This window comes from Mastigoproctus giganteus, chromosome 4 (genome assembly GCF_048544385.1).
Source record: "Mastigoproctus giganteus isolate SK-2022 chromosome 4, ASM4854438v1, whole genome shotgun sequence".
Lineage (NCBI taxonomy): Eukaryota > Metazoa > Arthropoda > Arachnida > Uropygi > Thelyphonidae > Mastigoproctus > Mastigoproctus giganteus.
In genome coordinates, this window is record NC_143578.1 from 31,156,822 (window position 1) to 31,171,652 (window position 14,831).

At 35.5% G+C, this 14,831-nt stretch overlaps 1 protein-coding gene across 1 annotated transcript in view; it reads left to right on the forward strand.

Annotated features, from left to right (window-relative positions):
* LOC150086575 (dystrobrevin beta-like) overlaps positions 1 to 14,831 on the forward strand; it is a 116,172-nt gene that overhangs the window by 16,756 nt on the left and 84,585 nt on the right. Inside the window, exons 4-5 of the mRNA XM_090371462.1 lie at positions 2,067 to 2,280; positions 4,900 to 4,985. Coding sequence (XP_090227588.1) covers positions 2,067 to 2,280; positions 4,900 to 4,985 — 300 coding nt within the window. The remainder of the gene's footprint in view (positions 1 to 2,066; positions 2,281 to 4,899; positions 4,986 to 14,831) is intronic.

A 14,831-nucleotide genomic window follows, 5' to 3' on the forward strand; every position in this document is an offset into this window, starting at 1 on the left:
GTATATATAAAGATTTGTAAAATAATAAGAGAAGTTTACCTCAATATAGTACGTAGAACACTTCTGTATGATACTCTCCAGAAATTAAAACGAAAAAATCGAAAAACTTACATTAGAGTAACAAATAATTTAAAATATAATTAAAAATCAATTTAACACAAAAAAACTCAATTTAATGCAATTAAAAATAAGAATTTCTTATTTTTAATTGCATTAAATTGATTTTTAATTGTGTTAAATTGAGTTTTTTTGTGTTTAATTATTTTTTAAATTATTTGATACTCTAATGTAAGTTTTTCGTTTTAATTTCTGGAGAGTATCATACGGAAGTGTTCTACGTACTATATTGAGGTAAACTTCTCTTATTATTTTACAAATATTGATATCAACGTAGAACGTATTGAGTATTACAGCTCTGGTTCATACTGTCTAGTATATATAAAGGCAAATTTGCTCATCATTCAGTTCAATTCACTGTAGAAGGTGCCCGGAAAGGAGCACAAAAAAGGAATTGTATGTAAAGGGCAAGTTCTGGATGCAAGAAAATCTGTAATCCCATGTTTATTTAGAGATTCAGAAATTGTTCACTCACTACTACTTTTGTTGTCTTTTTGGCATCTGTTTCACATTACTGATTATAATCTCTATTTAAGACTGGTTTTAACAGAGTTTTTATTCCTTAAGGATTTGGATTGGGTTAAATTCAAGTAAGCTTAAGGATATTATCTGGATATTTGCTGGATGATTGCTTTCTATGTCAGCATGTTAGAGATGCCTCAAGGAAAGAAATATTTTCAATATCAATAAGAACCCATCAGATTTTAATGCTAGTTAATATTAATTTAAATAAAAAAATAACTCACAGCAACTGTCAAAAGAAATGGGAGGGGTTTTTGTTTTCATGGGAAGAAATTGCAGTAACCTTAGATATCTAGGTTCTTTCTTTTCAATGGGACAAAATTATAAATTTAACAAATACATGTACTGAATTGCAAATGTCCAAGGGAGTTATTCAAGAACCTGTTAAGCCTTTTATACCAGTGAAAGATTATTTTTCAAAAAAATCGAAAAACTTACATTAGAGTAACAAATAATTTAAAATATAATTGAAAATCAATTTAACACAAAAAAACTCAATTTAATGCAATTAAAAATAAGAAATTCTTATTTTTAATTGCATTAAATTGATTTTTAATTGTGTTAAATTGAGTAAATTAAATTAAAAAAATAATTAAAAATCAATTTAACACAAAAAAACAAGGAATAGACCAAGCTGGATGTCAGAGAAACTGATTATCTTAATAACATAGAAGAAAGATATATGAGATGATCATAGATTACCAGGGAATCCTGAATCCTATAGTAAACATAAATTCTGTAATAGAATTAGTCAAATTTAGGCATGCTAAGGCAGATTATGAGAATTCTGTAGTTAAAAGTGCAAAGAAGAGGAGCAAAGTATTTTTTGCTTATGCTAGTAGTAAAAATTTATAGTAACATTGATGATCTGGCACTGAAAGCTGAATCAATATTTTATACTGTCTACATTTACGTATAAAGAAGTTTTTAAACTTGAGGATACCATTAGTCTGGCTAATACCAATTGGGAATCAAATAATTTTATGATAACTGATAAGGGACTAGGATTAACATTATTATAAATGAGCACAGTACCAGGAATTGATGGAATCTGTCTAGTTATGTTGAAGATTCAGGTGAATTCCTATAACAGAGATGTTTGCACATCTCTACTGTTCACAAAGATGGCATTGATTGAAATGGGTAACTGTGGAGCTGTAAGTTTTACTGTTGTGCATAGGAGTCTTAGTCTTTAGTTAATATTTTTAATACTGGTTCATATGGACAGGTGATAGAATTATAAGAGAATGATCATTACTTTTCCTGGTCATAATTGACTACTGATATATACATTAGTTATGTTAATTGAAGGATTATACCAAAAGTATACCACATATTTTTTTCTTAAAATCCTCTTCCCCCTTCCCATATAGGTATACAGCATTATGTACATTGTAAGTGGTTCTTATACTTTTTTCTTCCCCTAGTAAATGTAGTGGACATATGGAATATCATAGAAGCATTTCGGGAGAATGGACTGAATACCCTAGATCCTTGGATGGAACTGAATGTATCCCAACTGGAAGGCTTAATAACTTCTGTCTACTATCAACTGAATAAAAGATTACCTCTTTCACAGCAAGTTGATCTTGACCAGTGTACCTCCCTGTTGCTGAACTGGCTGTTGGCAACATATGACCAGTGAGTTGAGCATTAATGGTTGATTGATCTTCAGCTGTTGAAATATATTCCAGAGAAAATCAACATCACATTGAGGTGAATTTAGAGTTTACATGGTGAGATGCATAGCATTTGCTTTTAAAATATGTCTATAATAACTTGTCTTATTTGGGTACCACTAAAAAATAACTGTCATAGAATCATGATACAAAAAACAGATATTTTGCAATTTTTACTTGCATTATGAAGGGTGTATGTTTATAAGAAATGTTGTTTCTGATTATTTTTAGCTTAAAAAATAAGTTGTTTATAATTTTTTTTTTTTTTTTTTGTTAAAAATTAGCTATGTGCCACAGAAGACATGCTTCTCACCTTATTTATGTAAATACTTTTGAAACTTTCCTCTGCCAACTGTAATTCTCTACAAGCAAACATTAATAGTTATTCTTGAAGCTTGGGGATATTAGCTTTTTTTTTTAATGCAAGTAGCAAAATAAGCAATAAGCAATATTTATTTATTCACCTTTAAAAATTTTAATAATGAAATATATGTATTGGTAAGAGACAAATTCATTCATAATAATACAGGGGATTAAAAAAAAGTTGTTTCTTATAGGCTCTGAAGTAGGCATTAGATTAATGACTTGTGGTTCTCTACCATTCGTTTAACCCCCATTAAGCCCACTAACAGCAAATGATGTGTATTGATGCACCATATGAAAACAGTTTACATTGAAATAATTTGATTATGCACTAGCAGATGGTATGGTTTTCAGTGCAAAAGAGCTGTTAGATAATCTTGAAATAATTTATATAGTTTGTTTGTTTGTTATTTGGTTTTTAGGAGCATCAGCAACTAAGGCCATATTGCTCCGAGGATATGGCGGTGGTCATTCCCTGACCTTTCTGCATCCTCCGTATTTGGTGGTCACAGGCTCGAACCCTGGTCTAATCAAGAAGCGTGTGCTACGCACTGCTGCTCCTGCCCACCTGGCTACGGAGGTGCCAATTTATGTAGTCTTTGTAACAATCATATAGGCAATTGTAATTATAGAAATGCACACTTAACATAATAATTATATTTTAGCATTGCCACTGGATCTTCTTACCAGTATTCAGCTGCAGCAGCAAAAATAACTCAGTGAGGAACATAAAAGCACAAAGAAATACACATTAAATCAGTGGGACCAAGCATGAGTTCAGCAGTTTGAATAGTAAAGGAATATTAAGCTTTGTGAACTGCTCATAATTTTTTGGTAGCACCTTGTAAATCTTTTTTTTTTTTTTTTTTTTCTATTATCATTACCATGTTTTTTTTTTTATCTTTCATTTATCTTTCTTTTTTTTTTTAGAAATGCAAACAGGTGTTTTCTGGTAATGTTTCAATCTACATGAAGTTTTCTTTAGGTGCCTTATAAAGGTACCTAAAGATTTTTTCATAACATCAGTTATGAAAAATGTGAAAAAAAAAGTCTATTTTCATAAGTTTATAAACTTAAAAACTGTAATTTATAAATAATACTGCACATTTATGGTGTAAATATCAACATGAAAGGTGCAGTGTTCTTTGCAACTTAATTCATCTTATTATAAAGCTGCCTAGATTTTAAAAAATGTTTAAAAATTCTTTTTCATGCCATATGAGAATGTATTTATTATAGTATTAGTTTATATTTGTTGTAGTGTTGTTATGGTGCTAGTACATTGAATTTATTTTTATAGTAAAATTTAAATGTAAGTTTAAAACAAAAATATATCCATAATACTTGAAATGAATGCAGTTTTTACATTTGCAAAGTAAGGAACTTTTCATGGAAAGATGAAACTTTAAAAATATTCAAAATAAATAAACATTAGAATTTTTAATACTTCTTGTTACATTAAAGCAGTTATTTGAAATTCCATTCAAGAATTACTCAAGATAATTACATTCAAGATATGCACTCACATGATGTGATATGAATTGACCTTTAAAAAATATGGAACCAGATATTGTCTTGTGCACATTTAGATTTGAATTTTAGATTTCATCAAATCTAAGTGGTTCTCAAAAAAAGAAAGAGGAATTAAGTTTTGTTAAGATTAACCTTATTTATGTAACATATAATCTTAGCAGATTACCTGTAATCAAAATAATTACCAATCATATTTTAATAGATTTTATGTTTTAATGTTAAAATTATGTTCATAATTTTATGAATTACTGGCACATTATAGGGACATGATTAATGTGAAGCCATATAAATGCTAAAATTTGGTAATTTTGTTATTTATAGAATTATTATATGAATACATCAGTTTATAGATGTCAGAGTGTGAAATAAAAAATTTTAATTCTGAGCATATTGTTGATGTAGAATTCACACTGTCTCTGATGGAACAGTTAATTCCTTGGATGATGGGGATGTACCCAATAAACTGGCTACTCAGTGTATGAATGCTCATTATTTTGAATTAAATGAAAATATAGTTTAAATAAATAACTATTACTGGATATAACACAGTACAGTATGGCCTAAGATGCTGATTTGCTATGAAATCAATAACTGGATATCTTGAGAGGGTGTAAAATTATTCTTTGAGTTCATTATTTTAAACAAAAACTCATGTTTTGAAATATTTATTTCCTTTTTCTTTCAGAGATGTAGCTGGTAAAGTGAAAGTCTTTTCGGTCAAAGTGGCCTTGGCAACATTGTGCTCAGGAAAATTAGTAGATAAACTAAGATGTAAGTTTTTGCAATATTTTAAAAGAATGCATAAAATAAATAAATCAACAGTTGTCATTCATGACCTCTATGCTGCTATTTGTATAATTCACAATATTCATTGTATTTTCAGTGGATATTGTTCGTATGTAAAATTTAAGCAGTGTTATCAGAAACATTGGAGTTGTAAGCCATGATTGTGTGGCAGTGGGATCAGCTTTTCTCATTATTCTTCTAGAGAAGGCTATTATTTCTGCTTGATCTAATGTACTGATTGATGACACCTTCATGATACCACATTAAATCCAGCATTTTTTATTTATACTTCATGCTAATATTGTCAAAATTCAAATAACCATTTCCATTAAATCTGTGATGTTGAAAATATGGCAACATGAATTGAATGACTTGTAGTATGACTCAATTTTGCATGGTAATTTCAACCAGGAAGCTTTAATTGCTTTCCCCCCTTTACTTATATCTCAGTTAGGTAGAATAAAATTTGGCAAGCATATTGGTACGTTTGCCAAATTTCAGGTTTTTTTCATAAAAAAACAAAACAAATAGATATGTATTCAAGAATAACTGTTGTGCTCTCATGTGATGTGATGCAAATTGGCATTTCACATAATTCATAATAAGGCAAGTTTAGGTTGTTTTTATTATAATTTTCAGATATTTGAATGCACCAACTCTCGTGGGCCACACACTGAAGCATATTATATGCTTCAGTGTGTGGCCCACAACTATACACCCAAAATTTTTTGGATGTATAGTCATGATTTTAGTCTGTCTTTTGTCATTACAGACACCAGGAATAAAAAAATCTTCATCAATAACTAACATTAGTAAAACTTTCATTGAGTTTAGGGAAAATTTTGAAACAGGTTCATTTAGGCAGCACTGCTAAAGCTTGCAGTTCTCTTAAATTTTAACTATATGGTATTAACAATAACACTTCTCTGTACCTTTCACAAAATTTTGTTGCTTTCCAATCCTTATTCCTAGGAGAAAAATTTATTTCACAGTGATTTCAAGTCTTCTTCACTCTGAACTCATGTGAAGTTGTTTGTGGCAGAACATTTTTAGGTAAATTTGTCAAAATGGCTCTGAACTTCATATATTCCTGGACCAAAGCCAAGCCCTGAACCGTCAGATTTTCATTTCTTGTTCATGATTATTTATAGTCAAGTGCTAAAATCACAACAAAGTAGGGAATACACGAACAAATTTTACCCCAGTGTGCGATGGCGTGGGACAATTTCTATCTATCTCTAAACTAAACATACACGAAGAAAACTCTCTGTAAAAAGGTAAATCAAAAATAAGTGGTTTTGACATTCATGCATAGAAGAAAGTGCTGGGGAAGGTACTGAGAATGGCAGGGGTAGAAATTTTGATAAACAAATGATTCCAAAAATAAATGAGGTGGGATCCTTTTCTCTCAGGCTATAGCTCCCAGATAAGTAGTCCCAGAAAATATCCAAAAAGTGTTGCCATGCATGATCTGTCAACTACTGTGAAAAATGTATGGCACGATTAACTCCAATAATTCTGCACAAGATATTAATAGGGAATTGCTCGTGATAGAACATTGCCGTTATACCATTCTGCTTTTCTTGAGCACACTCATGCTTGTTTGTTTGTTTGTTTGTTATTTGGTTTTTAGGAGCATTAGCAACTAAGGCCATATTGCTCTGGGATATGCGGTGGTCATTCCCTGACCTTTCCGCATCCTCCGTATTTGGTGGTGATGGGCTCAAACCCCGGTCTAATCAAGAAGCGTATGCTACGCACTGCTTGTCCTTCCCACCTGGCTATGGAGGCGCACACTCATGCAAATTGAATGAGTTGATGGTTCTATTCCTGTGAAAAGGTTGCTTCATCAATAAAACAGTATCTGACTTGCAAAACGAGTATTTTGGGTATGACAACAGAGGAGCCATTGACAGAACTATAAACGGCCCTCTCTGTTGTTGAGGGAGCTGAAGTTAATGATCCTTTTCAGCTGCACTTTCTGCAGCTGAAAAGGATACAGTTGCTATTGTTAAAGAACATCAAAGAGAGATGTAGGGGAATCCATAGGTAGCAACAATTTGTCAAGTCTCTGGATCTCTTGTACTCTGTCAAGAATTTCTTCACCATTTTTATGGCAGGCTTGCAGTTGACCTTGTAGAATGTTGAAATTTATTCTTTTGCCTCAAATGCTTATCGATAGCCATAAATGTTCACTAATTTGGCAATCTTCTGTTAGGAAAGTTTTTGTGGTTTAATCATCATACAAATATGTAAGTCATGCCTCTGGTGTGACTGTACATAACTTGCATATTTGCATACTTAGTATTGGAAAATGAAATAATTTCTTTGAAACTAACACTTTTACTGAACACCTAGGTGAATGACTAATATTATATTAGAATTAGCAATGGCCACATCGTGCAAGGAAGCCTATGGCTTATGCTACACCAACCAAAAAATATATATAATAATAATAATAATAATAAAATGAATAAATAACAATAATAATAAAATAACAAAAAATATATAAAATAAAATGATAAGAATAAAATAATAATAATAATAATTATTATTATTATTAGGTAATTATCTAGGTAATTATCCAGCCGACCATTGAATTTCCCCAAACTGTCAGCCTCTACCACCCATGTAGGTAACTTATTCCAGTAATTTATAACTCGCTGGCTAAAATAAAACTTCCTGCAAAAGCCTAAACATCTCCCCCTTAACTTGAAATTATAGCCCCTAGTTCTAGAATCATTTATAACCATGAAAATTTTATCCTCATTCATTTCGCTTATGCCTCTCAGAGATTTAAACACCTCAATCAAGTCTCCTTTGAAAGAACTTGAAAACTAAGGTGCCTAGTTTTCAAGCTCTGCAATGCACATATTCTGAGTCTTTCCTCATATGGACTCCCTTTTTCCGATCTCACCAGGCGAGTTACCCATCTTTGGACCCTTTCAAGAAGAAGTGTCTTTCTTTAGGTGCAGTCTTCATACTTGAACACAGTATTAGCATTAGCATTACCATTAGTAGAGGCATATGATGCAAGAAAGCAAGCTTATTCAGCATCAGCCAAAAAAAAAAAAAACACACACCACTCCCGTTTCACCCCCCGTTTGTTCGAAATACCTGTCCAGTTGAACTTTAAATTTGTTTAGGCTATCAACTTCAACAACAAGTGATGGAAGTCGGTTCCACCAACCAACCACCCCGCTAGCCAAAGGCAAATTTCCGCACATCTATCTGACATCCGTCCTTCCTCAATTTGAATTTATGCCCTCTGAGGTGATTATTCTGAGCAGGATGAAGAATCCCATTGGCATTGAGCATGCTCAAACCATTCATGCTTTGTACACTTCTATCAGATCACCTCGCCGGTGCCTAGTCTCCAGACACTGTAATTTGCAAAACTTAAGCCTTTCTTCGTAAGAGCAACCCTTTGTTTCATTCACTAATCTTGTTGCCCTTCTCTGTACCTGTTCCAGCAGCTCTACATCCTTCTTGAAATGAGGCCTCCAGACCTGTATACAGTACTCAAGATGTGGCCTAACCATTGCCTTATACAAGGGAATAATCACCTCCTTATCCCTGCTAGAAAAATTCCTGTATATCATTGACAAGACACCATGAGCTACTCTTGCAGCTCGTCTGCACTGCTCAGAGAACTTCATATCTGCCTGCACAATTACCCCCAGGTCCTTTTCATTCTCCACCACTGTCAGTGTAGTACCGCAGAGTTGATACGTTGCTCTAGGGTTACTGTTTCCCATATGTAGTACTTTACATTTGTCAATGTTAAACTTCATTTGCCACCTCTCAGCCCATCTGTTCAACCTTTCCAGATCCTGTTGCAGCAGCATAGCGTCAGTAGTGTCCTTAACAACCCTGCCAACCTTTGTATCATCTGCAAACTTGGACGTTAAACTTGATATCCCATCATCAATATCATTCATAAACACCGAAAACAACAACGGACCCAACACTGAACCCTGAGGAACTCCACTAATAACATTAGTCCACGTTGAGCAGTGTCCATTGATTACCACTCTCTGTTTTCTGCCACTCAACCATCCCCTTATCCATAGCAGCAATTTGCCTCCAATGCCACACTGCTCCAATTTGTGCAGCAGTCTTCCATGTGCAACAGTATCAAAAGCCTTTCTAAGATCCAAATATATAATATCAAAGTTATTCCCTGCATCCAGTTCTTTTGTGACTACATCATAGTATCCAATCAAATTGGTCAGGCAAGACCTGCCCTTAACAAAACCATGCTGCGTCTGAGCTATAACTGAATTCTTGTCTAGATGATCCTGCAGTGCTTCTTTAACCAGTGCCTCCATTAATTTACCTGGAACAGAAGTTAAACTAACAGGTCTATAATTACTTGTGCCAGCCTTTGATCTCCAGTCTATGGGTACCTCCCCTGAGTCCAAAGAAGCTCTCATAATTATGGCTAGGGGTTTGCTTACTTCCTTTGCTGCCTCCTTTAATATAACTGGATAGATCCCATCCACCCCAGGTGCCTTTTTTATGTTTATCCTCAACAATCTCTCCTCCACTTTCCTCTCAGTTATTACAAAATCATCCAGCTCACTGCCAATGTTTACTTTACCTACATCATTCTCCTTCCTGAATAACTCCTCATGCGTTGAACCATCAATATCCAGTATTCCAAATGTGGTCTAACAATATCCTTATATAATGGGATCATGACGTCCTTATCTATACTAGCAATTGTTTGATAAATCATCGATAGGACACCATGGGCCTTCCTTGTAATCTGTCTACAATGCTCAGAGAACTTAAAGTCTGACCGTATCGTAACACCTAAGTCACTTTCCTCCACTACCGGCTTTAGTTCAACTCCACCAAATGTATAAGTTATGTTGGGGTTACTGTTCCCCAAGTGCAATACCTGCACTTTGCTGGATTAAAGCATTGCTGCCATTTTTCTGACCATCCCTGAAGTCTATCTAGGCCATTCTGAAGAAGCTCTGCTTGTGGGCGATTATTAACTACTCTACCAATCTTTACATCATCTGCAAATTTAGACATCACATTTAGACATAACATTTACTTTATAAGCTGGAACAGCTTATAAAATAAATGCTCATGTGGGATTGAGTCAAATGCTTTGCTGAAATACAAAGAAACAATGTCAAAATTATTCCCAAAGTCGTCCAGCTCTTGAATGACCTTGTCAAAATAGCTAACCAGATTAGTTAAAAATGATTTTCCCTTTACAAAACCATGCTGAGTATCATTCTGAATTCCATTTATATCTAAATGATCCTGAATTCCAACTTTGATCATTGTCTCCATGAGTTTCCCTACTACTCAAGTTCAACTAACTGGCCGATAATTTACCACTTCACCCTTAGAACCACTCTTATGTATTGGAGACATACTCACTTGCCGCCTCCCTTAAGATTATAGGGTATATGCCGTCAACCCCGGAAGCCTTACTGGCCTGTAGGCTTGAAAGTTTTTTCATTAAATAAACATGAAATTTCAACATCATTAATTACATTTTGTTCAGCTTCACTCCCGTAATTTCCCATTGACGTAAAGAGTTTTTCTTCAGTAAATATCGATGCAGAGTAACTTGTTCATCTGTAGCTTCAGCTGGGGTATCTAATACTATCTCACATCCATTACATTAAGGGTCCAATCTGGTTTGTTCTTCTCTTCTTTACATTTATATATGTGAAGACTTCCTTATTCCTCCCCTTTGCTCTTTTTTCCAGCGATTTCTCATAATCTGCCTTTTCCAGCCTAACCTTTTCTGTGGCACTATTACAGATCAATTTGTAGCTGTTATAGGCTTCAGTACTTTTTATTGCTCTAACTTTTCCATGCCGTCTTCTCCTGCTCAAGCAATCTGGCAACTTCCTTATTCATCCAACTTGGAATCTTTCTCATGGAGTATTTTTTTAATGGTGTATATGTATTCAAGGCTTCTGTGATTAATGTTTTAAAGGTATACCATGGTTCAATTATATTTGCTCTCTGTGAGATATCTACCCAGTTAATAGAGGCCATGTAGCACCTTAAGCCATCATAATTTTCTTTCCTGAAATTATAACCCATTCCTTTGCCTTTAACTACTGCTACCTCTCTCTTCATTGTCCACCGTGGAACTCTGTGATCACTTCCTGCTAGTGATTCCTGTCAGCCCTATTATGTCATCTGGTTCATGGATAATGATGAGGTCTAGAGTATTCTTTCCCTAGTACTTTCCCTGACATGTTGATACAAATAGCAATCATCTAGTTGATTTAAAAATTTTATCCCCCATGTGGAATTTCCCTCCCATTTATTCCAATCAATTAGAGGCAAATTAAAATCACCCATAATAAGACATTAGCATTAGTAGAGGCATTTGATGCAAGAAAGCAAGCTTATGCAGCATCAGCCAAAAAAAAAAAAAATAAAATAAAAAAAAAAAAAAAAGAAACCACTTCCACTTCACCCCTCTGTTCGTTCAAAATACCTGTCCAGCTGAGCCTTAAACTTATTTAGGCTATCAACTTCCACGACAAGGGATGGAAGTCTGTTCCACCAACCAACCACCCGCTGGCTAAAGGCAAATTTCCGCACGTCTATCCTACATCTGTCTTTCATCAATTTGAATTTATGCCCTCTCAGGTGATTATTCTGAGCGAGAGGAAGAATCCCATCAGCATTGAGCATGCTCAAACAATTCAAGGCTTTATACACCTCTATCAGATCACCTCGCTGGTGCCTAGTCTCCAGACACTGTAATTTGCAAAACTTAAGCCTTTCTTCGTAAGAGCACCCCTTTGTTCCATTCACTAATCTTGTTGCCCTTCTCTGTACTCGTTCCAGCAGCTCTACATCCTTCTTGAAATGAGGCCTCCAGACCTGTATACAGTACTCTAAGTGTGGCCTGACCATTGCCTTATACAAGGGAATAATCACCTCCTTATCCCTGCTAGAAAAATTCCTATATATCATTGACAATACACCACGAGCTGCTCTTGCAGCCCATCTGCACTGCTCAGAGAACTTCATATCTGCCTGCACAACCACCCCCAGGTCCCTTTCATTCTCTACCACTTTCAGTGTAGTACCACAGAGTTGATACGTTGCTCTGGAGTTGCTGTTTCCCATGTGTAGTACTTTACATTTGTCAATGTTAAACTTCATTTGCCACCTCTCAGCCCATCTGCTCAACCTTTCCAGATCCTGTTGCAGCAGCATAGTGTCAGTAGTGTCCTTGACAACCTTGCCTACTTTTGTATCGTCTGCAAACTTTGACATTAAACTTGATATACCATCATCAATATCATTTATGAATACAGAAAACAATAATGGACCCAACACTGAGCCCTGAGGGGCTCCACTAATAACATTAGTCCACGACGAGCAGTGTCCATTGATTACCACTGATTGATTACCATTGATTACCTCAGCCACCCCTTTATCCACAGCAGCAATTTGCCTCCAATGTCACACTGCTCCAATTTGTGCAGCAGTCTTCCATGAGCAACAGTATCAAAAGCCTTTCTAAGATCCAAGTATATAATATCAAAGTTATTCCCTGCATCCAGTTCCTTTGTGACTGCATCATAGTATCCAATCAAATTGGTCAGGCAAGACTTCCTCTTAACAAAACCATGCTGGGTCCGAGCTATAACTGAATTCTTGTCTGAATGATCCTGCAGTGCTTCTTTAACTAGTGCCTCCATTAATTTTCCTGGAACAGAAGTTAAACTAACAGGTCTATAATTACTTGTGTCAGCCTTTGATCCTCCTTTGTGAATTGGGGTCACATTTGCACATCTCCAGTCTGTGGGTACCTCCCCTGAGTCCAAGGAAGCTCTCATAATTATGGCTAAGGGTTTGCTTACTTCCTCTGCTGCCTCCTTTAATATAACTGGATAGATCCCATCCACCCCGGGTGTCTTTCTTGTGTTTATCTTCAACAGTTTCTCCTCCACTTTACTCTCAGTTATTACAAGATTCTCTAGCTTACTGCTAGAGTTGAATACACCTCTGGCTTTCCCCTCTCTAAATAACTCCTCATGTGTGAATGTCGATGCAAAATATTCATTTAGTTTGTTAGCTACCTGAGCAGGATCATCAACAGTTGACCCATCGATATCAAGTGGTCCAATCTGATTCATCCCCTTCCTTCTAGAGTTTACATAAGTAAAGAACTCTTTGCTGTTTTTCTTTGCATCCCTTGCCAAAGATTTCTCGTAATCTGCCTTCGCCTGCCTAACCTCCTTTGCAACTTGGTTACAGATCAACTTGTATCTATCGTAGGCTTCTGTGTCATGTGTTAATTTGTATGCATCCCATGCACGTTTCTTCTCTGCCATATGCCTCATCAGTTCATCTGACATCCATTTAGGCCTAAATCTTGAACAATATTTCTTGGTTGGTATGTAAAGCCTAGTAGCTTCCAAGGTAAGTTCTTTGAATGCTTCCCATTTTGCATTTGCTGTTGGTAACATCATCAGTTTGTCCCACTGTATAGAATTTAAATACTGTCTCAGTCCATCATAGTCGCCTTTATGAAAGCAATAACCCTTCCCTTTACCATTCACATTCACACTTACTTGCCCATTCCATTTGCATGTAAAGGCTGTGATCATTATCATCATGATTACTTGGCCTGTAGATTACTCCTACTCTCATTATACCTTTACTTTGAACTATCTCACATCATAAAGATTCTATATTAGCATGCGAAACGTCTGAATCGGGGAAGGCTGCTTTTGATAAGAAGCATGACTCCTCCACCCCTTCTAACTTCCTTGTCCTTCCTAAACATATTATACATACCGTACTGAAACTCGTCATCCCCTATCTCCGGGTGGTACCACGTTTCTGTAAGCCCTATTATGTCAGTGTTACTTGTCCTAACCTGCAGTTCCAATTCACTCATTTTATTGACGACACTTTCGACATTACTGTATAAACAATTAAGACTTAGTGTTCTTGTAAAGTTAACTACCCTGACACACCCCTTAAAGTTATTTATATACAGAGCAGATGTGCCCAGAATGTGTTTGTTCTTAGACAGGGAAGGGAGAAGACAAACAGTGATTTCCACTTATTTTGAGATTCCATTCTTTCAAAAAGTGCAACAAATATCAGTGTTTTAATTGCTGCTATTTAGGCACATTCACATATCCTTTCTCTTCGGTGTGAGGAGTCTTCAAATCCAGACTTCAAATCAAGCCATGATCTAATGACGTCTGTCGAACAACTGCAAGAGTGTCAACCTCTTTCGAAGTTTGATTAGTATGTGGGTTGTGTTTGGGGGGAGAGGTGTTACAGTGCATTTTCCAAAAATCCTCTCACTCTATGAGAGGATTTTAATTTTGGAATAATAATGAAACCTATATTTATTTTAGCACAAATTACTTTCAACTTGCATTCAGCCTGATTGATGACTTTTGAGGTTACGATGAACATTGGGGCGAGATCCAATATTCCTTACATTTCAAGGGTACAGCTCTAAAACGGTGTTTGCAGGCTGGCCGCTAGTTAGTACACCGGACCGAACATTTTGGTAACTCTCTAGGAGGCTTCCGGATCAGCTAGCGTATAATCTTGCTACCTCTACTCTGCCAGATAGTGACTGGAGGAAGTCCGAGTAGTGTGTATGCGGGGAGCATTGTCGAGGCCACATTATGTCAAGGATCTGGGTATATTCTTACCATGTGTATGCCATATCCAAAAATTTCATTACTTCATACAGCATGTCCCACCCACTTTTTCTTACTATTGAATACACCATGAATTGTCAAACTAATAGAGCACGCTTATCTGCAAAAAGATCTAAACCTCTCAAGCACTTCCTAA